Here is a 23,140-nt window from a genome sequence, read left to right on the forward strand (position 1 = left end):
CTTCCCTAAGCCCAAAGATACTCCCTCTGAAATACATTTTCATACCCTAATACAAACAAGTTAGTACTGCCTCTTTGACATAGTTAGTTACCACCCCCTGCCGTTGCTAGTTATTACCCATCATTTTGTACATGTTGGTTCGATGAAAACATCTCTACTGTGTAGTGTCATCCTGACCTTATCTTTTAGGAGGGGGTCAGTGTGTTTCTGTTATCCTTGGAGAATGTTTTTGTACCATCCTTGATACTGGGATGTTTGCATGAGCACTCTGTGACTAGCACTTCTTAGGAATGTGCATTTCTGCAATATCAGCCCTGTTCTTGCCAAATTCTGTGAGCAGGTCCTGCCTCATACTAGGCTTCTACTACAAGGGCTTATGTCTCAGGCTCTCCTCCTACTATACAGACCATCATTCTGAGAAATACTTTCAAAGATAACTGGCAAGTTTAAAAAGAAAATCAATTTAACTTTCATAATTTTTTCTTGTCACACTTCTTTACTGAAGATATTTATATTTAAACGGAAGATAGGCTGTATCAATACTTCAGATTTCAAACTTCCCCTCACTCCTCCTCTCTGGGTTTTTTTAAATGTGTGTCCAAATTTTACAGCTGATCCCTCTCTACAAAATACTATCAGCTGTTTTGAGTTATGATGATGTGGAAAAAATATTTAACCAGCTCCACTAAGGTTTCCCCCCCCTACATAAACAATCATTTAAAAAGAGCTAAACTCCAAAGATGGTCTGTAAATAATCCTCATCTACATTTATACCCCATCACGTACAAATGTAATTAACTACATTATGAATGACTGGAAATCTCATTCTGAGAACATATGAGAGCATTCACATAAGTACAGAAGAGGTCGGCACATGTTCTGTAATGGTTATAATCCATATGTTTGTTCACTTTAGATGGATATGCCTTGCAGACAGCATCTCTGAAACTAGAAATTATTGAATCAGAAAGACTCTGCTATCAATATAGATAGCCTGTAAACTGACCTGCCCCACAGACACCACTAGAGTGTTTTTCCAACAACTGGCTGCCTACACATTCATTAATCAGAATGCATAAGATATCAACTACTGCCAATATTCTTCCATATCGACAGCTGGCAAAGTAGGCAACCTGAACCCTTCTTCCCTGCTACTTCTCCAGACCCCTTATTCTACTCTTATCCTCAACCCTATTTCTTTGACATAATTAGATCAAACATTCAACACAAGTTCAGGCTTTGCACCAGCTCTTCAATGCTCAGGGCAAAGCATTATTTGGTCCAATCCTCTCAGTTGAGATTGTGTGATAGCTGACTAAGGGGTTTAGTCACACAATCCCCACTGAAGTTAATGGGAGCTGTGTAACTACATTCCTGGTGGGCACTGAGAATCTCAGTCCAGTCCTCTGTCTCTGTGACATCTTTGGAGTAAATACTCCTGGGAGAATTCCATGCCAAAAACTAAAAAACTCTGTGCACGTTTTAAAATTCTGCAAATTTTATTTGTCAAAATAACACTACTTAATCAAGCCAGTTTCTTTATTTTAGTAATTTATTTCAAAATATCTGTCAGCAAGTATATCTGTAACAATACAGACATATACACAAAAATTCCCACAGGAGTAGAGAGAAATAGAAACCCCATATGACAACATAGTTCCTGCTTCTCCATGCCCCCTCCCCCTTTTAGCCAGGGGGGAAACACTCACACCTCCTTCCTTTCCCCCCAGAGGCCAGCTGCATGGCCCTCCTGCCCCCGACAATCACAGATCCTACCCTCCTAGAGCCTAGGGATTCAGAAGAAGAAATAAATAGCCTGATGCTGGATCCTGGGCTTGCACAGAGTTTCCTGCACACCCCCACTTCCTTCCTTCAGGGAGTGCTGGGAACTGCAATTGCTGGGAAGCCTCCAGTTTCCTCCCTCTCCCCTGTTTTCTTCTATTTGCGAGCTGGGCTCTCCCTGATCCAGCAGCCCCTAGTAGCAACCAACATCTCTGCAGCCCATTTCTGTGGGAGTTGGGGAAAAGAAATTCTGCATGCACATTAATGTCTGCAAAATTCTGCATTGCGCAGTGTCACAGAATTCTCCCAGGACTAAGTAAAATACAGCGTAGATGTCAGGGACCCAGCTCCTCCAGGATCCTGCAACCTGTCTGTTCCTAATCCAGAGAAACATGGCCAGGCCATGCCCCGCTCTCTCCTAACATTGCAACCTGTCTGTCTCTAACCAACACCATCTATGCCAATGAAACCAGGCAATCACTATGTTCTTGAATAAACTCACACAGAACAATGATAAAAGACAAAAACACCTCATCACCCATGGGCTAACACTTAACACATAGTGATCACTCTGTATCTAACCTCTCCGTCCTCGAAGGAAACCTGCACACCACTTCCAAAAGGCAAATCTAGTAACTTAAATTCATAACTCTGTCAGACACTAAAAATCATGAACTCAAGCAAGACGGTGGTTTCATGGCTCATTACCACAACTTGTAACACACCTGTCTGCTAACCCTCAACGACCACATTCAAACCCCTTTTGCAGAACAAACTAACCCTTATCACCTGCTCCATTTCTTTGCCACCTCCTATCATACATGTTATGCCTGATGCTTCACAGTCTGCACCACAGTGTATTTAGCTCAGACCTCCCCCCAGACCTGCAGATGAGCTCTGCGAAGATCAAACGCCTGTACCTGATCCCAGCTGAAGCTGGCCCAGTAAAATACATCACCTCATCCTCCTTGTCTCTCCCCCGGCCCAGCTCCCCCCAGCCCTGCGGCCTGGCCCAGACACCCACACCACTCCCGGCTCCCCCGCAGTGCCACCACCGCTGCTACTATGGATCCTGTGGAGGCTGCAAAGCCACCACCCCCGTGTGAACCGGGGCGGGCGCAGGGCACTGACGTCACGGCTGCCCTGGCCGCGCCCGGCTGTGTCCCCACGTGGCAGAAGGCGACAGGCCCGCGCGGCGGAGAGCAGCGGCAGCAGCAGGCGGTGACGGTGAGGGCCCGGCCGGTGGGGGTCGCGGGAGGCAGCTGGGGCGAGAGTCAGGACACGGCCGGTGGCGGCCGCTCCTGCTCCGACCTGCCTGCGGCGTTCCGAGGGCGGGGAGAAGGGAGCGGGCGTGCGGGTGTCCGGCCTGGCGGGGAGAGCGGAGCGGGGCGGGGCGGGGGCCGCAGGGGAAGCCCGGCCCGGCCCGGCAGGCGGGTGTAAAGGGCTGCCGGGCTCGCGGGAACTGTCGGGCTCGCGCCTCGAGGAGGCCGTTCGCTGTGCCCCTTCCGCCGCCGCCGCTCCTCCCCCTTCTGGGTCTGCTGGCGTTCGGCTTCTGCTGAGCGGCCCGTCTCGTGCGCCCAGCCCCAGCCGCCGGGAGGGGAGGACCCACCGCTCGCACTCAGGCGGGGCGCTAAGCTGCTGCTGTCCGGCGCCCCTGAGAAGCCATCCTAGTAGCGACTTCTCCCTGGCGGCAGATCAGCGCGTGGGCCAGGCCTGGGAGCGGGCAAGGCTGTCCTGGTTTTAGGAGGAGTCCTTGTGGCACCTTAGAAACTAACAAAGTTATTTGGCCATAAGCTTTTGAGGGCTCGAGCCCACTTCATCAGCTGCATGGAGTGGAAAATACAGGAGCAGGTAGAAATACAAGAAAAAATGTGATTTGCTAGGCTCTAAGGTGCCCACAAGGACTCGGTTGTGCTGATGATACAGGCTAACATAGCTACCATCCTGAAACCTGTCCTGTTTTTGTCTACAGCCATCTTTCCACCTGTATAGTGATGTGGCAGTGGATACAGTTAAAGGGGTACGACCCCATAGTGTGAACACATTTATATGGGGGCATCCACACCAGGGGCAGTGGCACTTCCTAAGATGATATAGTTTTGAGAATCACTGACTTTTGTACTGGTGACCCCTTTCACCTAGTTAGCCTCTGACTATGACCCCCCAATAAATTAAAAACACTTTTAAATATATTTAACACCATTATAAATGCTGGAGGAAAAGCAGGGTTTGGGGTGGAGGTTGACAACTTGTGGCCCCCCAGGTAATAACTTTGTGACCCCTGAGAGGTCCCAACCCCGAGTTTGAGAACCTGGATATAGTTAAAGCAGGACAAAGGCCGTGCTCAGATCAGCCCTGTGGGAAGATGGCAACAGCAGCTGGCTGCCTCTAATTCTTCCCAGTGCTTCCTTCCACCTGCCAGCTTCCCAGATCTTTATGCTTTTCTGTCCCCTAAATAAAAGCAATACCCAATGACTTTTCACATTCCAAAGCCATTCTTCATCAGCTCAGTGATCTAATCCCCATACAGTTGAATGTAGCATTTAACCGGTATACATTTTCTAATAATATAATGGTGCAGTAGTTGCCCTCCAGGTCAAAAAGTTGAGGGTCAAACTTTCAAAACCAGCAATAAAATTTAAGCACATACACAAGGGGAATCTGCTCACATAAGTACTTATTTTGTAGTGTGCATGGGATAGTTTCTGAGGATTGGAGAAGGGAAGGAATCCTGCACAAATTATGCAGCTCCCATTTTAATAAGGAGATTCAGTTGCCCTGTGCTCAGAATACCCCCCACCCATCTTGCTAAAGGAAAGGCGGCTCCTCAGAGGAACTGGAAGAGAGGGGTACAGGATTCTCTCTTTAAAGTAGAGCACAGTGTCCTGTCCATTATGCTGTTTTAGTGAGATAATCACTTTATCTCAAGGAGACATAAAAATTCAAATGGTTAACTGTGGTCATATATGAGCCTACCGCAAATGAACAGAATTCTGGTAAAAAGGGATGTTATCTATGAAACAGCAGTAGAGGAACCCCACTATCAGGGTGCAGCCTACTTTCCATTTTGTGTGACTCTAAGAAGAGTTTTCAATACTAAATTCTAAAAATGTCCGATTAATAAAAAGAAGCACAATAGAAGCTGGTTTGAGAGTCTGGCATTGGGGCTTTGATATTGCTTAGGTGTCTCATCCATTTTTCAATAGGAGCCTGACAATTTTAAACAGACCTGTCATTTCAAATGCAATTTAGGTAATTAAAATTGTTTTGTCAACTAGCTGTGTGTGGTTAGAGTTGCAAGTTTTTAAAACTGCAGCAAAAACCAGTCCTAATCCAGCACCATGAAAGTCAGTCAATAAGGCTAATAGGCTAGAATCCTGAGACAAACTGCAGTTATCTGCAACAGACAGCCTATCAGATTTACACAAATGCACTCCAGTGTTCGTGAGTATGTTAACTTGACTGTCGCTGTTTTGTTCTGGTGGCTTACAATGGTTTATTTTCCAATATTTTTAGATAATCATGAAGACAAAAAAAGGAAATAAGTTTAAGACTTCCTTTAAATTGAAACAAAAGGGTATCAAAGTAGTAGGAACGTGGAAACCCATAGAAATTGACCCAAATCTGTTTGCTGAAGAGCAGCTTGGAGATTTAGTGTGTTTTGAGGAGCTTACAGATTATAAATTGGTGAATTCTTCCAAAGTTGGAAAAGAAAAAGGAAAGAAGAGAAAATCTGATAGCATTTCTGAAGAGGTGGAGGAAGATTCTACCATCCAGGAAAAAAAGAGGAAGAAATACAAAGAGCTAGGAACCAGAGCAAATAAAAATTATAAGCTTAAAGAGGAGCAAGATGTAACTGATCAAGAGGACAAGCCTAAAGACACCACCAAGTTGTTTGATTATGAGGAAGATGAATGTGAATTAGGAGGCTCCACTACCACAGAAAAAACTTTGAAGAAAAAGAAAAAGAAAAAAGTGAAAAAGAAAGTGTTTCCACCTGAGAGAGCTCCTCTACCTGCAAAGTCTTCTAAAAAGGTTAAAAATTGGACTACGGGAGTTCTGTCTGCCTCATCTGATCAAAAATCAGACGTGTCTGCATGGAAAGACCTCTTCGTTCCTAAGCCGGTTCTGCAGGCCTTGAGCTATCTAGGATTTAGTGCTCCAACTCCTATTCAAGCATTAGCCCTGCCTTCTGCAATTAGAGATAATATGGATGTTCTTGGTGCTGCAGAAACAGGTACAAATCCATGCTGTTAGCACACCGAATCTCCCATTCTCCCTTTTAAAACATGCAATGTATTGTCATAATTGTAGTAACAGTGTGAAGAACATATAAGCTTCAGCACATCCAATGGGTGTGTTTACGATGCATAATTATGATGTAGAACAGATTAAATGTAGTGCATTTGTGTCACATACTATGCCTATTCACAAGTACTACATGCAAAGCTTTAAATCCTCCACTTCTTCCCCATCCATGCTTATCAACAAGTCTCATTTCAAATTATTCTTAAAGAGTAAGCCATAATTACACACCCATACAATCCAATTGAAACCAATGGGGTTGCAAAAGTGTAAACAGAGTGAAAGCAGAATTTATTCCTGAAGAACACCGTGTCTTTGCCGTAGCAAAACCGCCAGTAGTACTTCCACTCGCAGTTTTGACCTATATATATTGCATGGAGTAGGAATTTGCTTGCCTCTGAAGCATCTAGTATGGTAAGGTTGGGTCTAAGGGAAGAAAGGGATTGATGAGACACTGATCTGTTTCCCTTACTGGCAGCAGCATAAAGGGAACTAGTAGGGATTGGATAGCCAGGTGATCCTACAGGGAGATCCGCTATAGGGAGTTCTGGGGCACAGAATTATCAGACACATAAATGAACATGACTTGTTAGAGAAGAGTCAACATGTCTTTTATAAAGGGAAATCATGCCTCACTAGTCTACTAGGATACTTTGAGGCAGTCAACAAGCATGTGGACAAGAGGGATCCAGTGGATATAGTGTACTTAGATTTTCAAAAAGCCTTTGACAAGGTCCCTCACCAAAGATCCTTAAGCAAAATCAGCTGTCATGGGATAAGAGGGAAGGTCCTCTCCAGGATCGGTAACTGGTTAAAAGTTAGGAAAAAAAGAGTAGGAATAAGTGGTCAGTTTTCAGAATGGAGAGAGGTAAATAGTGCTGTTCCCCACGGGTCTATATTGGGTCCATTACTATTCAGCATATTCATAAATGATCTGGAAAAAGGTGTAAACAGTGAGGTGGCAAAATTTGCAGATGATACAAAACTACTCAAGATAGTTAAATGCCAGGCAGACTGCAAAGAGCTACAAAAGGATCTCTCAAAACTGACTAACAAAATGGCAGATGAAATTCAATGTTGATAAATGCAAAGTAATGCACGTTGGAAAACATAATCCCAATTATACATATAAAATGGGGTCTAAACTAGCTGTTACCACTCAAGAAAGAAATCTTGGAGTCATTGCTCCAAGTTTCAGGATAGTTCTCTGAAAACATCCATTCAATGTGCAGTGGCAGTCAAAAAAGCTAGTAGAATGTTGATAATCATTAGGGAAAGGTATAGATAAGAAGACAGAGAATATCTTATTACCTGTATAAAAATCCGTGGTACATCCACATCTTGAATATAGCATGTAAATGTGGTCACCCCATCTCAAAAAAGATATATTGGAATTGGAAAAGGTACAGAAAAAGAGCAACCAAAATTATTAGGGGTATAGAACAGCTTCCATATGAGCAGAGATTAAGAAGACTGGGACCTTTCAGCTTGGAAAAGAGGTGACTAAAGGGGGATATGATAGAGGTCTGTAAAATCATGACTGGTGTGGAGAAAGTAGATAAGGAAGTGTTATCTACTCATAACACAGGAACTAGGGGTCACCAAATGAAATTAATAGGCAGCAGGTTTAAAACAAATAAAAAAGTATTTCTTCACACACACAGAGTCAGTCAGTGGAACTCTTTGCCAGAGGATGTTGTGAAGGCCAAGACTATAACAGGGTTCAAAAAAAAAAAAAGTTGTTTTAATGGAGTCACCAGGACTGGCAGTAGACTCACTGGGGCCCAGGGCAGAAAGTTGAAGCCAGAGCCCCGCCATCCAGGGCTGAAGCAGAAGACCGAGGGCTTCAGCTCTGGACAGTGGGGCTGAAGCCAAAGCCCAAGCAGCTTAGCTTTCCGGGTCCCCCTGTGGCTTGGGGCCCCAGGCGGTTGCCCTGCTTGCTAGCTCTGGCCCTGATTCTAGATTCTAAAATCTAGAGTAACACAGAGAACTGGGATCCTTTAATAATTTTTGTCATAAGGGGGTTGCAGCCTCTAAACTACCACTCACCACTAGTAATCTACTTCAGGAATATGATGCTTACCCACTAGTCCCCAGGATGTTTCCTTAGGAGAAAAGGGAAATTTACAAGGACCTAACTGTAAATTTCACTTTGCTGCTGGCACGCAAAAGGGGAGATGAATCACAAAAAGATATGAGAAAGACTGGCCACACAAAGCAGGAAAGGGAGGGGGGTAAATCAGACAGTGACTAGATAATATATATTGATTGAGTGCAGATTAACAGTTTTGTTTAATCTCTTTGGTCCCCTAGAGAGATTCAGTGTTTGGCCAAAGCATCCCCTAGATGACCTTTACCTATCAGATACTATTAAGGTTTTCTGCCCTAAGCTATAAATGAATCTGCAGTGGACTCCTGAAATTACATTTAATGGAGCACTTTTCCATCTTCCCTCTTTAGTTTGTGCTTTGTGTTAAGTCAAGTGATTGGTCTTTTTATTACAAAAAGTGAAATAAGGGTGACACTTAGTTTCTCAGTTAATAAGCAAAATCACGTAATGAAAAAATATAAATTAATCCTTTAAATAGCTTTCAGTTTGTCCTTGGCCTCATTTGCTATTCTCTTATTTGGAGAAAATGGATCAGAGCAGTCAATTAGGGCATGGTATTCTCCTTTAGGGTATACAGTTTTTTAAAAAGACCTGGGCTGCTATTGCAATTTTTTAAAAATTACTTTCCTAGCAAATGTATATTTTGCCTGCCCATCTGGGGCTTGGAAAAATACCTGCTCCATCCAGAAAGTCTCTACTTGAGGTCACTATTATAGGCATTTAAAGCAAGGTGCTGTGGCTTGGCTTCTAATTTCATAGAATCAAAAATGTGCACTTATACCATAGAAATAGGTAAGAGTAATTATTTACTTTAGTAACTGCAGTTGACTGCTGCTTCTTTGCAAACAGTTGTAATGCTTGTGTTTCTGTCTTCTTGTTTGGTGTTTTTAGGAAGTGGGAAAACACTCGCGTTTGCAATTCCAATGATCCACTCTGTGCTACAGTGGCAAGAATCAAAAAGCAGAAGTGACAATGCCACTGAAGAGCCTCTCTGTGATGATGAAGACAATCCAGGATGGGAAAGTGATAACGAAACAAACCCTAAGCACCTAAACACTAAGCAAGATGAAGATAGTAGGGGTGATGATGATGTAGATGAATCTTGCCCAATAGGTTGTGTGAAGGTGCTGGAAAATGTAGAATTTGATTTTGGTGCCAACAAACGTGCTGCTGACTTGAATAAAAACAGACCTCTTTTAGGGCTGGTGCTGACTCCCACAAGGGAACTAGCTGTACAAGTAAAACATCATATTGATGCCGTGGCCAAATTTACAGGTAGGAGAGACAGAGGCAAGAGAGCTGGGGTCTGTTCCTGCCTTTGCTGCTGACTGTGTATGCCTCAGTTTCCTCTTCATAAAATGGAGATTCTTCTTTTTCTTCGAAGGGGTGTTAGGAAGCTTAATGCATGAATGTTTGAAATGTGATTTGAGATTCTTGGATGGGAAGCACTGTAGAAGTGCAAAGTTACCATTAATATGTTGCCTAAAACTGTGCACTATAACTTATACCTACAAATGTTTACTATTATTGTTGACTTAGAAATACAAAATCTGCACTAAAATCAGTGGTCACATGGCCACAGATACCCAAGTATCACTTTCTGATGATGTGGGTTAAATATATCAACGTGGAAATTACAGAGATTTTTTTTAAGGCCTGAAGGAACCATTAGATCTAGTTTGACTCCTGTATAACACATACTGTAGATTTTCACCCAGTTACCCCCCGCTTTGAGCTCAATAATTTGTTTGACTAAAGCATATTATAAACCTCCTCATCTCCTTTACATATTAGAAGCCCTTGCAACTCTTATGTGAATGAGTTGAGGTAAGACAGGGACAATCAAGTAGCAAAAATTACCTCTCCTTCCTAATATTAATGATTATGTATTCGTTAGAGTAATACTGCCATTCTTCAAGAATACATGCAGCATGGAGTCTTGGTTTTTTTTTTAAATGTTCCTTTGGCCTCTTATATCTCTTGCTGTGTAACTGAAAGGAAGGCTAATTTTAACTCTTACCCTTAAAATACCACATCGATTTGTAGAAGTACAATTCTGTTAAAAGCTAATGCGGCTTTGCACCCCAATGAGAGACAGTTGCTATGTAGTCAAAGTAGACTGTAGGTTTTTAACAACCACTGTGTGCTGCCACTGCAACAGCATTTGGAGGCCAGTGTTGTCCTTCCCTGTCACCCTAAACTGACTTTGAGTAAATCTTCATATGCTTAGTCTGGACACTTTTAGTTGTCAACAACCTCCACTGGCTGGTTGCTAAAATGGGCAGTTCATAATCAAAGTGCATAACATGCCTTCCTCAACTTTATTCATTGTGTGCAGACCTCCTGACAGTGTAAGGGACTGCTTACCCATTAGACGCATTAACATAGTATCCAATTCTGAGTGGAAGAACGTCAAAGCTTAGACCCTGAGGAAGAGTGGTGGGTTGCCTTCCTAGATGGGCATTCGGAACCTGAAGAAAACATGCATTAACTATCTAGTATATAAATAATCATTCCTGCTGTTTGAAGACAAGTGCAATTCAAGAGGTATCGTTTTACTTTTGGCCTCTTTCTATAACCAGCATGTCACTGTAATGCTGACCATATGCTTAATGTTGTACAGAGAAGAGGAAGAGACAGTTCCTGGCCAAATGAACTTATTGTCTAGATAAAGACTTAAATTATTTCCCAAAGCTGCAGTATAGTATGGAATATATCCATTTTCCTTCCTAAGATGTGGAGAATATTTTCCAGTGGGAAGTAACTAAAGTAAACTAATCCTCCATGGTCTTTACATCATGCGATCTTGTATGTTCTAGGCATTAAAACTGCAATTCTGGTTGGTGGAATGGCTGCTCAGAAACAGGAACGAGTATTGAATCAGAAGCCAGAAATTGTAATTGCAACCCCAGGTCGTCTATGGGAGCTAATTAAAGAGAAACATCCACATCTCTCAAATCTCCGGCAGCTCAGGTAAAGGTGGCTTTTAGTCTAACTACTCAGAATTAATATCCTTGGGAAAGACTGTCTAGTATCACCGAACATGCTTAATTACTTGCTGATTAATGTTGACTGTGCAGGAGCACTTATGTCTTTGCTAGAAGATCTCATTAAAGTTTACATTCGTTATATTGAGAATGAGGATGTCAGCTACATTACCAAAACTAATTGTTCCCTTTGAACCTTGACCTTTCAGAAAGGAACAGAAATGGCTGCTGTAATTACCCATGCATACCCTCCTTTATGTTTTACATGGGGAAAAGCAAGAAAGGTTATTTTGAAGTGTATCAGATTTCTATTTATCTAAGGTGTGTTGTGAGCAAGACACGAGAAGTCAATCTTATGCTCTACTCTGCGCTGGTTAGGCCTCAATTGGAATATTGTGTCCAGTTCTGGGCACCGCATTTCAAGAAAGATGTGGAGAAATTGGAGAGGGTACAGAGAAGAGCAACAGGAATGATTAAAGGTCTAGAGAACATGACCTACGAAGGAAGGCTGAAAGAATTGGGTTTGTTGAGTTTGGAAAAGAGAAGACTGAGAGGGGACATGATAGCAGTTTTCAGGTATCTAAAAGGGTGTCATGAGGAGGGAGAAAACTTGTTCACCTTAGTCTCTAAGGATAGAACAAGAAGCAATGGGCTTAAACTGCAGCAAGGGAGGTTTAGGTTGGACATTAGGAAAAAAGTTTCTAACTGTCAGGGTGGCTAAACACTGGAATAAATTGCCTAGGGAGGTTGTGGAATCTCCATCTCTGGAGATATTTAAGAGTAGGTTAGATAAATGTCTATCAGGGATGGTCTAGACAGTATTTGGTCCTGCCATGAGGGCAGGGGACTGAACTCGATGACCTCTTGAGCTCCCTTCCAGCCCTAGAATCTGTGAATAAAGTAACCACTGTGCTTCTATTACTGTACCTGTCTTGTGTCCAACAGGTGCCTTGTGATTGATGAAGCAGACCGAATGGTTGAAAGGGGACATTTCTTAGAACTCTCTCAGTTGCTGGAAATGTTGAACGATTCACAATATAACCCTCGACGTCAGACTTTCGTGTTTTCTGCCACGCTGACTTTGGTCCACCAGGCTCCCACAAGAGTTTTACAAAAGAAATATGCTAAAAAAAATAGACCAAAAGACCAAACTGGAAATGCTCATGGAAAAAGTGGGATAAAGGGCAACCTAAAGTGATAGACTTAACAAGAAAAGAGACCACTGTAGAGACTCTGACAGAACCAGGATCCACTGTGACATGGATGACAAAGACTATTACCTCTATTATTTTTTGCTTCAGTACCCAGGAAGAACCATGGTCTTTGCAAACAGTATAGACTGCATAAAACGCCTGAGTGCACTCCTCACAATCCTGGATTGTAACCCCCTGCCTCTGCATGCAAACATGCACCAGAAGCAAAGGTTAAAAAACCTGGAAAGGTTTGCTGAGCGAGAGAAGTAAGTTGATTGATCTGTTGTGGGAAAACTGCGTGAAAAGGAAAAACGGTTGACTACGAGAAGGGGGCGGGGCGGGAAGATGACAAATGGTTCAGGGGATTGGCTGTAGGACACAGCTCTTGACAACTTCTAGGTCACCAGTTCAAATCTAATCCAGGCTGGTAATAACGGAAAATTGTTACCATCTGCTGGCTGTTCAGTGGCTTTTGTGATATGATGTGGTGGTCTCAGTTCATCTTGTGGTGCATAAGGGTCCATAACAACAAAATGCCTACACAGCTGGAATTGATTGGCACCCTGATTGACCAGCTCAGGCAGCGAAGTCAAAGATTAAATCTCACATGAAGACAGTGAGACAGGAGCTGTGCGGGGAAGCTCACATTGCTATTGCCCAGACTGGCCTATTATGTGCACAAGTTGATGGCCTCTGTCTCCAGGGTTTGTAACTGAGCACCTTTTGCTAGTACAAAATTTGTGTGTGTGTGTTTAATGAAACTTTTGGTAAAACATCCCTTCTGCAGAACATCCTATCAATCCCATCCTTGGTTTATGACAGACCGAGCAGAGTTTCATAGATTGTTAAAGCCAAAGGGGACCATTAGATCATCTAGTCCAGGGGTAGGCAACCTATGGCACGTGTACCGAAGGCAGCAGGCAAGTTGATTTTCAGTGGCACTCACTGCCCGGGTCCTGGCCACCGGTCCAGGGGGTCTGCATTTTAAAACATTTTAAAAACCTTACTTACTTTACATACAACACTAGTTTAGTTATACATTATAGACTTACAGAAAGACACCTTCTAAAAACGTTAACATGTATTTCTGGCACGCGAAACCTTAAATCAGAGTGAATAAATGAAGACTCAGCACACCACTTCTGAAAGGTTGCTGACCCCTGATCTAGTCTCACCTGTATAGCAATGGTTAAGGAATTTCACTCAGCTACCCCTCTGTATTGAGCCCTATAACTATAAGCTATGCAATGCATTGTCATAAACCAGCTTTTGTTAAAATTTTAGCCGGTTCCTACTGAGAATGCTTGTGAATGATTTTTCAGTTGCCTGCAGCGTTAAAAACAAAAACAAAACACAGTTATCACCAATCCTTACAGAGGCCCTAGCTGTTGTTATGGATTATTTACATGTGAAATAGTTTGCTTGAAAATGCATCTGTTTGACATAATTGCATGAAAAAAATCTAGTGGTCAGAATACAAAATATTGTATTTTCCCCCCACCCTCTTATAGTTCAGAACTAGCTAAATGCAGTTTCCTCAAATGCAGTTCAGTATAAGAATTTTCAGTCCAAAGGAATTACGTTCAGAAAATTCAGTGTGTTTGAACACAGAGGTCTATAACGGAGGAATAGTTTTGCAGCCTGCATTGCAGTGTTCATACCAGCAAAAGCTGTCGTAGCCGTATCATGTACCTTTTCTAAAGAATCAGCATTATTAGTAGTAAAATCATATTAAATTAATGAGACATTTAAACCTAGACTAGACAAAGCACTGCAAAACATTTCATAGGGGGAGCAGACTTGCACTGCAAGGAAGTTGGATTAGATGATCAAATAGAACTTTTCACACTGACTTCAATGAAACAGGAAGAGAATAAAAGAATAGCAAGGCACAATTTTGCTAGGATTGAAGTTAATGACAGCTTTGCCATTGACCTCACTGGGAGTAGTATCTGGTCCACAGTAACAATGACATTATTTCTTTTCCTTTCAATATTTCACATTTCAGGATTGCCCTAGATCAGGTGTTTAGGTGTCAATTTCTTGACTTCCAAATAGATGGCATATTCCTAGCAGATGTTATAAAATGAGCATGCTCTTCAAATTCTTTTGGAAAAGTTCTGGATCACTCACACTGCGTGTTTACTGGCATCTGGTTTATATTACAGGTTTATGTTTAATGAATAGCATGTATCCCCACTTTCTCTGTTTCAGCTGTGCCCTTTTGACAACAGATGTTGCAGCTCGTGGTCTGGATATTCCTAACGTGCAGCATGTCATCCATTACCAGGTTATAAAAATCTTTTGAAGCTTCTATTGCCTGCTTTTGAACCAAGGTCTCATTGATCTAAAACCTGGGTACAATATAAAACAGTGCTTCTCAGTCCCTGGTAAAGAAGGACAGAAATTAAGGCTCAAGTATTTAATGCTTCTATAGCCCTCTGCAGCTAAGGATCTCAAATGCTTTACAAAGATAAATTATGCCCATTTCTAGAGTGACCATCAGTAGGGTCAGGGTGCAATTTACAGACAGTTTTGTGTACAAGAAGTTCTTCTCGCTTTTCCATTTACACTCTGAACTTCGGCATCAGGGTCCCACTCCAGAGGAGTCAGATGAACCCACCTCATGACATGTCTGAGGTTGGGTATCATTTTTCCTTGCTTTGTGCACAGAGAAACAGGCTCAGGGAATGAGAGTGATTCACCAAAAGTCGCATAAGCCGTCAGTGGCAGAGCTGGGTCTAGAACATGTCCCTGGAATCCCACCTCTGTGCCTTAATCACTTCCTTTCGTTGTTACCAACAAAGTTCATGTTATGAAAGCAATTTATCAGACACCTGCTTGTCATCTCTGGATCCGAGTGTTGCAAGCATTTCCTTATATTTCATATACACTCTTTTTGATTTACGTAAGCCCTTTAACCATCAAATTTTTGCAGGTTCCACGCACTTCAGAGATTTATGTGCACAGAAGCGGCAGAACAGCTCGAGCTGCCAACGAAGGCCTTAGCTTGCTGTTGATCGGCCCTGATGATATGATAAATTTTAGGAAGATTTATAAGACATTGGAGAAAAATGAAGAGCTTCCATTCTTCCCAGTTGAAACAAAATGCATGTTTGCTATCAAGGTAAAAAAAGATTATCAATACAAGTGATTGCTCATTATTATGTTTAATGAAACACCCTTCACATTTTATTAAGATTACAGAGCAGGGCTTTGGAGCTGTGCTCCAGCTCTAGGAAAAAACCTGCAGCACCACTGCTCCAGAGCTGTTCCAGCTCTGAGCTCCACTCCAAAGCCCTGTTACAGAGTAAGTCTGAGCTTCAAAAGGTGAGTTGAAACCAAAATTAATCAACTTTCATCTTCAATAGCAATGTGCTGAATGCTTCTATTAGCTAAGGAAGGCATTCAGCACACAAACAGTTTTTTTTTTAAATGTTCGTTGTTTAATAATTCTTTGTAATTATGTATAATTTCTCATATATAGATCCTGAAATGCTTTACAGAGGTGAGCCTGTATCATTATCCCTCTTTTATGGATGGGGAAACTGAGGCAGCAGTAAATTAAGTGATTTATTCAAAATCCCACAGTGAGTTAGTAGCAGAATAGGAAATGGAACTTGGGCTTCCTGTATCCCAGTACTGTGGTCAATCTGCTAGACCACATCTATCCCTTTTAGGTCTCACAACATCCAGCCCTTCCACATCTGAGGTCATCCTCTGCTGTGATATCCCAGTACAGACTGGCTGGCAAATGTTACATCTATCACAGAACCCTGCTAGAAACAGATAAATGCCATTTTTGAGGAGCAGTTTGTGTTACACAAAACTTTTGTTGTTGTTCAGTATCTTGAAGGGTGGAATAATAAATAATAGCAAGGTTTTGCAAAATAATAATAAAAAAAAGTCTTTCACCACACCTTTTGTCCCTAAGCATTGGTGGTTTCATACTCCATCAGGATTCTTTAGTAGCTGTGATGGTACAAGAATGCTTGTCTGTCACATTGACGTGACAGTTGCCCAGCAGCAGAGGGGCTGAACTTTGTATGACCCAAAAGAATAGGAGAAAAAGAAGCAATTTTTCAGTTAATGTGGTGAATGCCCCTCCTGTACTGGTATCTGGACTGGCTTATACACAACTAGGGCTAGGCAAATGGGCCAGCCCAACAGCTAGAGTAGTACTTCTCTCATGAGAGACCCAGGAACTTCCACATATTAACAGGCTACCTGCAGGTTGGGTTGCTAGATGCAGCCTTTTTTAAGAGAGGAAGGAGAAAGCAGAATTATTTCTCTGGGCCTTTTCTCCTTCAAAAAATGTCCAGAAAAACTCAGTTCTCTCAAAAGCTCTCTGATTACTAGTGAGGCAAAACCATTCTTGTCTCAAGAGTTTTTCTTTGGTGTTTGGCTTCTGAAATGAGCTTGCTTCTGCTTTTCTTTCCAGAGTAATACTTAGCGCTTATATAGTGCTTCACACTCTGTAACCTACAGACTGCTGGGTGGTAGGTATAGCCACCATCTCTGTCTCCTCCACTCTTCCTCTTCTTTACTTGCATGGAATGTTTTTACTCATAAGTGCCAGTAGGCTTGAGTTGGAGTGTGTGCTATATTTCAAGCAATCATGGCATCATCTATTGTGCCTAACCTACCACTCACCACTGAGCATGATTGTTCTCATGATCGTGTATTTAAAGTGGCATGTTATGAGGTGAAAGCCACTGATGTTGATTACCAAAATGAGTGTTTAAATGCTTGTTAAATTATGAAAGTGCAGGCCAGCAGGAACTCTGTGTAGTTTGGGAGAGTTGCTCATCCCATATTAAATGTTATTCTTGTCCTGGTAACATAGCTGGGACTGCCAGTGTTGGTTCTCCTCATCTCTCCCATCGATATCTTCCACCTTTGACTTGAGATGGCTTCCCTTGAAATTCTTATCCACAAGGGAGGCACTATAACCTACTGGATAGGGCATTGGACTGGGACTCAGGATACCAGGGTTCAATCCTCAGATCTGTTATTGGCCTGCTGGGTGATCTTGGGCATGTCATTTACCGCACCCCCTGTGCCTCAGTTTCCCCATCTGTAAAATTGGGATAATGATACTGACCTCCTTTGGAAAAGCATTGGAATCTAAAGATGAAAAAGAGCTAGGTACTGTCTGAATTTTATAAGCAATCCTAAACCTCTGAGCACAACAGAGACTTGATAGGACCCTAGCAAGCCACTAATGATGGAGGGACAAGTAGAGGACTCAAGCAGTTGTATGGAAATGATAAAAAGCTATTTAAAGGTTCCTGTAATGAGCTGAGGACAAATGGTTGATTGCAGTTAATTAATGATTTCAAGCTTAATTTTATGTCTGTGATTTCATAAGTTTTCTAGCCCCTGATCATCCAGTGGTGCTGTTTGATGCTGAGATACTGTAGCATCTTGCTATTCAGTATAGTTGGAGTAGTTCAGTCAGCACGTCTTGCACGCTGTACCGTCTTTTGTGCAATTGCTCCTGTCTGCAAGCTGGCAAGGGAATCTTATTGTTCTGTTACATTTTTATTCAATAACAGCAACAATTTTCCATCTATTCTTAGTTATGTAAGTTAATTGTAATATGTAATACCTGAGTTGGGAATTAATGGCAAATGGACTTCTGATTTGTTCCGGACTTCTGAAGTGTCCCTATATTCATGGCCCCACCACTCCCTAAGATAGACTAGGAGTTAGTGTTCATTTGTGCATTACTTGAGAATTATGATTTTTGTTACCACAGTGCCTAGGAGTCTGAGTCATCTATCAGACCCTCATTGTTCTAGACGTCATACAACCACCACCACATCTGTGACAGTAAATCACTTGTTGGAGACAAAGCCTATTTCACGTATTTCTCTGCTTGTTTTTGTCCTTGCCTTTGCAAGATTAGCACACTAACTGTGTTCCAACATATGCTGTTGAGTGCTGATTCTACAGCCATCCCACATTCCTCTCTGACGTACTGCTGTGCTTTTGTTGCAGGAGCGGGTGAATTTAGCAAGGCAGATTGAAAAGGTGGAATATTATAACAGCCGGGCAAAGCAGCACAACTCTTGGTTCCAGCAAGCTGCAGAGGCTCTTGAAATTGATCTTGATGATGATGTCCTTATAGGCAAGTAGAACTGCTTGCAAGTATGCTTGGCTCACTGCCTCCCCCCTATCTCCCAAAGATACAACGCTCTGTCTAGCATGTGTCCAACCATACTAGAAGAAATCTCTCAACTCTGAGGGGGGCAAAGGGGAGAGAGTGGGATGATACCACTTAGAACTGTATTAACACTAATCCTCACAGCACCTCTGTAAGGTGCGTAGATTGGGTGAATGACTATTTCACAGATGGGAAGCTGAGGTAGAGACATGTGACACTTCTGACACATTACTGACAGGGTCTGGGCTAAGAAGTCAAGAGCTCCTGCCAGCCAGCTTAGCCTAATTGAACATGCTGTCCCAGCAGGTCCTGCAGGAGTTTCATCTGTTCTATGACAGTGTGATGGCTTCTGTGACTCTATACCCCCCATGACTGTGTAGAATCTATTTCCTGCTCTTTCATGTAATCAAGCAGCAGGATACAACTCTCCTTGTATATGGTATACAAGAGCACACCAGGACATGCCTGCATGTGGTGTGTATGGAGTGACCGGGGCCAAAGGCAGAATGCCTAGTCAAACCACTAAGAAGTGTAGTTATTCTGCTATAATTAAGCTTAGTTAAAAATTGTGAGGTTTTTTTTTTTTTTTTTTGACAGAAAATTGGGTTTCCAGAGAGAAAAAATCATGGAAAGTGCCTGCTTGCTGTGGAGAACTTCCACTTCATCAGAAAACCCAAACACAGAAAGCTTAATGGCTTTTGACTGAAAATTTTCCATTTTTTGATGGAAAGTTGAAATTTTCAGTAGGAAAAATCCCATTTTGCTACCAGTTCTATTCACACGACTCTGTGCTGCTTTTGTCTTCCCCCCCAACACCTTAAAATTAAAACCTTAAAATGCATATGTCTGTTCTTGGATTTAATTTAAAAATCCCCATGTGGTGGTCATTGATTTTGATTGACTTCTCCCCAGTCAATATGATGCACTGTCAGCAGAATATATGTAGTGACACTCATGCGACTAGCTAATTTTTTTAATATGTTCATTTATTTAAATGGAGGGTTTCTCCTGTCCTCTAAAGGGTGGATAGACATGACTAGTTACTTCCATACTGTTGTGTGAATGAACACTAAGCAGCCCTGTGTCCAGCCCATTTAGGATGTCTTAGATAATTAGTGCCCTAGTGTATGTTTTGACAATCTGAAAACATTGAGGCTTGAACTAGGTTTCAAAATGCCATGTCCATCCGAAGTAGCTCATGACTTTCTAGTTAAGCATTTTGTAATCATCATGACTTGTGGTAGTCAAGCATTTTAAAGTGTGAGCATTCCCTAGTGTTTCTTCCAGAGCTTGCACTAGATAAATTAACCTTGATCCCTTTTCTTAAATGAATTGCCATTTTTCCCTCTGTAGACCAGATCATTTCCCTCCTTATTAAATGGAAAGTCTGCTTAGTTAAATTTTACTCGATTGATAGTCTCTAATTCAGGCCACTCACTGAATTATTCATCCTGGATCCTTAGGTGACGAGCCTCCCTTACTGTAGTATTTGAGCACCTCATAATCTTTAATGTATTTCTGCCACAACACCCCTCAGATGTGGGATGGGGATGATAGGGAAGTGGTATGGGGCACAAGATAATTAAGTGACTTGCCTAAGGTCAAATAGGAAGTCTGTGGCAGAGCTGGGAACTGGACCCAGAACTCTCATGTCCTGGGCTAGCATCTTAACCACTTGGACCATCCTTCCTCCCATTATTTTGTTCATAGTTGGGCAGCCATTTGAAACTTAACCAGAATGCTGATTAGGAGTAGATAAAACAATTCAGAAGTTGAAGTTCTCTCCTCGGTGTCATTGGCTTGCTGGTACCCAAAATAGAGAGGAGGTGCGATTGTCCCCAAGCACAAATCCATGGAAAGCAGCATACGAGTGGGGTGGTTAAGAGCCCGAAAAGCGGGGGGAGATTTGGATCTTTATAGCTGCTATGTTTAGAAATACAAAAAAGTTTGTTTAAATGTCATAATAAAAAGCCCTTATTCTGTCTTTGGTTCCTCCCCCAAGGAGGAGGATCGAATGAGCAAGAAGAGAGTCAGAAGCAAAAGATGCTGAAGGGAATGAAAAAACAGCTGAAACATTTGCTATCACAATCAGTATTTAAAATCCTTCTGAAGACCAAATATCCAACACAATCTGGAAAACTACTACTCCCTCATGCACCGGTGAGCAATTCAGAATCAGCTCTGAGCACTGTATCAAAACAACAAGCAAAGAGGCAGAAGAAGAAAAAGAAGTTAATTACAGATGAATTAGATAAATGATCGGTAGCACCATGGGGTGTGGGAGAGAAGAGGGGCCATTTTTTCCTTAGAACTGGATTACATTAATGAGTGACTGCTTATACAATGATGCAGAACAAAACACCTAGTACCATGTGGGTGGACATTCTAGACAAACAGCTCCTACACAGTGTTGATTGTACTGGCATGCTCTGGAAAATTAAGATAAATGGCATTGGTAACATGAGAACTGTAGCTAGTTAATGTCTTGACTGTCAAATCCTGTTTGCTGTATTCTTATTAACCTTTTCCTTTTAGCATGCTATTGAAAGATCACCTTCGTAAGGAGTTTGACTCATTCTTTACTTTCCTTATGAACAAAGTTATTGGGCTAAATTCATCCCAGGTGTAACACCATTGACTTCAATGAATTTGGACTTTTACATTTTAAAAGAGCAGGGAGAGACTAAGGAGGGTTCTTGCTGTGGAGCTCTACCTTTGCTAAAATAGACCTGCTGTGAAGTTTGACCTTTGCAAGTGCCAGTGCAATGAAATAAGAAAAAAATATATATATAGCCATGTTGTCCATAAACCCACAGCTCTAGTTAACAGAATCAATCCCAGATTTCCATCTCCTTGGAGCTTCTCTATGGAGATTTAATTTCTCAGTTCCGTCTGCTGGGTGTAAGTTCACTAGTCTCTGTTGATGTGCTCTATATAATGTGCTATTGAGTTGGAATGGCAGTGCGCTGGAACCAGTCTTGTAAAAATTCTAATCCAGATTTAGCTTTCTAAGGAAAAATCTTGATTTGTTTATTTGGTGTTCAATCAGCTTGAAGATGTGTCAGCATCTGACCCTTGTTTTTGTGAAAACGAGAGCAGGTCATGGAAGAAATGGGCACTGAAGTACACATCAATAAAACAAACTGTGCTTTTAAACAACATTTTAACTTGATTGTTGGAAATAATTGTTAAATATTAAGATCCTACATCACAAAGTGGGCTTCAATTAAATTACAAAATCCAAGAGCAGCTAACAGTAATGCAGAGTTAAGATTGCTTGGTGGTATGTCTCCCCCTTGCAGAATACAGCTGAGCAAAACCTCAAGCTTCTGACAACCAGGAAATGCCCAGTCAATCTTAGCTCCGCCCTCTCCAGCAATGCCTCCTTAATACACACATCTTTACTCTGCCAATCCCCCTGCTTGCTGAAACGTACAAGCTCCTCCTTTTACAATCCATTCATTCTGACCTGCAGGATTCGACTGAGTACTATTAAAGGACAAAAACAAAAAAAGACAATTTAATCCTGCGTGAGCAGCATTCATTGCTTTAGCAGTGGAATGGTCTCATTGTCTCATGTCCTTTGGAGTAAAAGGAGGATGGGTGAGAAACCAGAGGGGGTCCATGTGATTTGGAGAGGAGATGCATCTTCAAAACTCACTTTCTAGTATCTACAAGTGAGAGGTTGGTACTGTGGGAGAGAGTTTGTCAAGTGGAATTCTGAAGAGAAAAAAGTCAATCACTGCTGCTTGTGCCATTGTGTCTTATCAGCATGATTTTGATCACATCCTCCCCTCACCAAAAGAAAGGGAGAGCTGCAGCTTCTGTGCCTCCCTAAGGGACTTTACAGGAGGCAGGTTGTATTTAAATTCCAGCAGTAAGAATCAAGGGCAGATCCTGGTGCTAGATGTACCAACTTCCTTCCTCTCAGAAAATCTTTGTGAGCTTAAGACAGTTCTTGGAAATTATAACAGTACTGTGGGGAGCACTAGCTAACTTATTGGGGGGGGGGGAGGAAGTAATATAATGTTGCCTCCTGTGCCAACTTTGAATAGTTTACGAGAGAGAGAGAGGAAAAAAAAGTGGTGTGTCAGACACTGGCTGAGCCAGGCCACCTCCAATCTCAGCTCTTATGCAGAGCAGCAGCTGCTCTTCATGGCAGAGTGAGGGACATATACCACAGGGATTCCCTTTAGGGAATGATCCTAGTTGTATCATGGTCTGTAGATCCCCTTATTACTAAGACCTAAGACAGACACTCTTTAATATCAGTTTCTATATGATGTGACACCACATTCCAGCCCCCCCTTTGCCAGAGGTTCTTAATGAGCACCACTGTTGTCTCAAAATAAGTGAAAAGCCGATCCCTGTTCACGCTCAGGGTGGTGAGAATCATAGAGAGAGGAAGAAAGAGTCACAGACGCTGACTCTGAATTCCACTGAATATGCCACAGAAACACGAACAGAGACTTAGCCTGTGTTTGTCTCAGGGCAAGTCTATACTTAAAACACTGCATCTGCACAGCTGTGGTGTTTAAGTTACCCTTCGGGGAATTCTGTGCCTAAACATTCTACATATTTTATTTGTCAAAAT

At 42.1% G+C, this 23,140-nt stretch overlaps 1 protein-coding gene across 1 annotated transcript; it reads left to right on the forward strand.

Annotated features, from left to right (window-relative positions):
- The first annotated feature begins 2,916 nt into the window (after positions 1 to 2,916).
- DDX24 (DEAD-box helicase 24) lies at positions 2,917 to 21,707 on the forward strand. Its single transcript, XM_030558851.1, is given in 12 exon segments — positions 2,917 to 3,009; positions 5,299 to 6,019; positions 9,089 to 9,472; positions 11,017 to 11,170; positions 12,130 to 12,310; positions 12,312 to 12,361; positions 12,363 to 12,421; positions 12,424 to 12,643; positions 14,592 to 14,667; positions 15,316 to 15,504; positions 18,381 to 18,510; positions 20,549 to 21,707. Coding segments are annotated over 11 exon segments (2,415 nt in total). The 5' UTR covers positions 2,917 to 3,009; positions 5,299 to 5,304; the 3' UTR covers positions 20,806 to 21,707.
- Positions 21,708 to 23,140: the final 1,433 nt, after the last annotated feature.

The sequence above is a fragment of the Gopherus evgoodei genome, chromosome 4, assembly GCF_007399415.2.
Source record: "Gopherus evgoodei ecotype Sinaloan lineage chromosome 4, rGopEvg1_v1.p, whole genome shotgun sequence".
NCBI lineage: Eukaryota > Metazoa > Chordata > Testudines > Testudinidae > Gopherus > Gopherus evgoodei.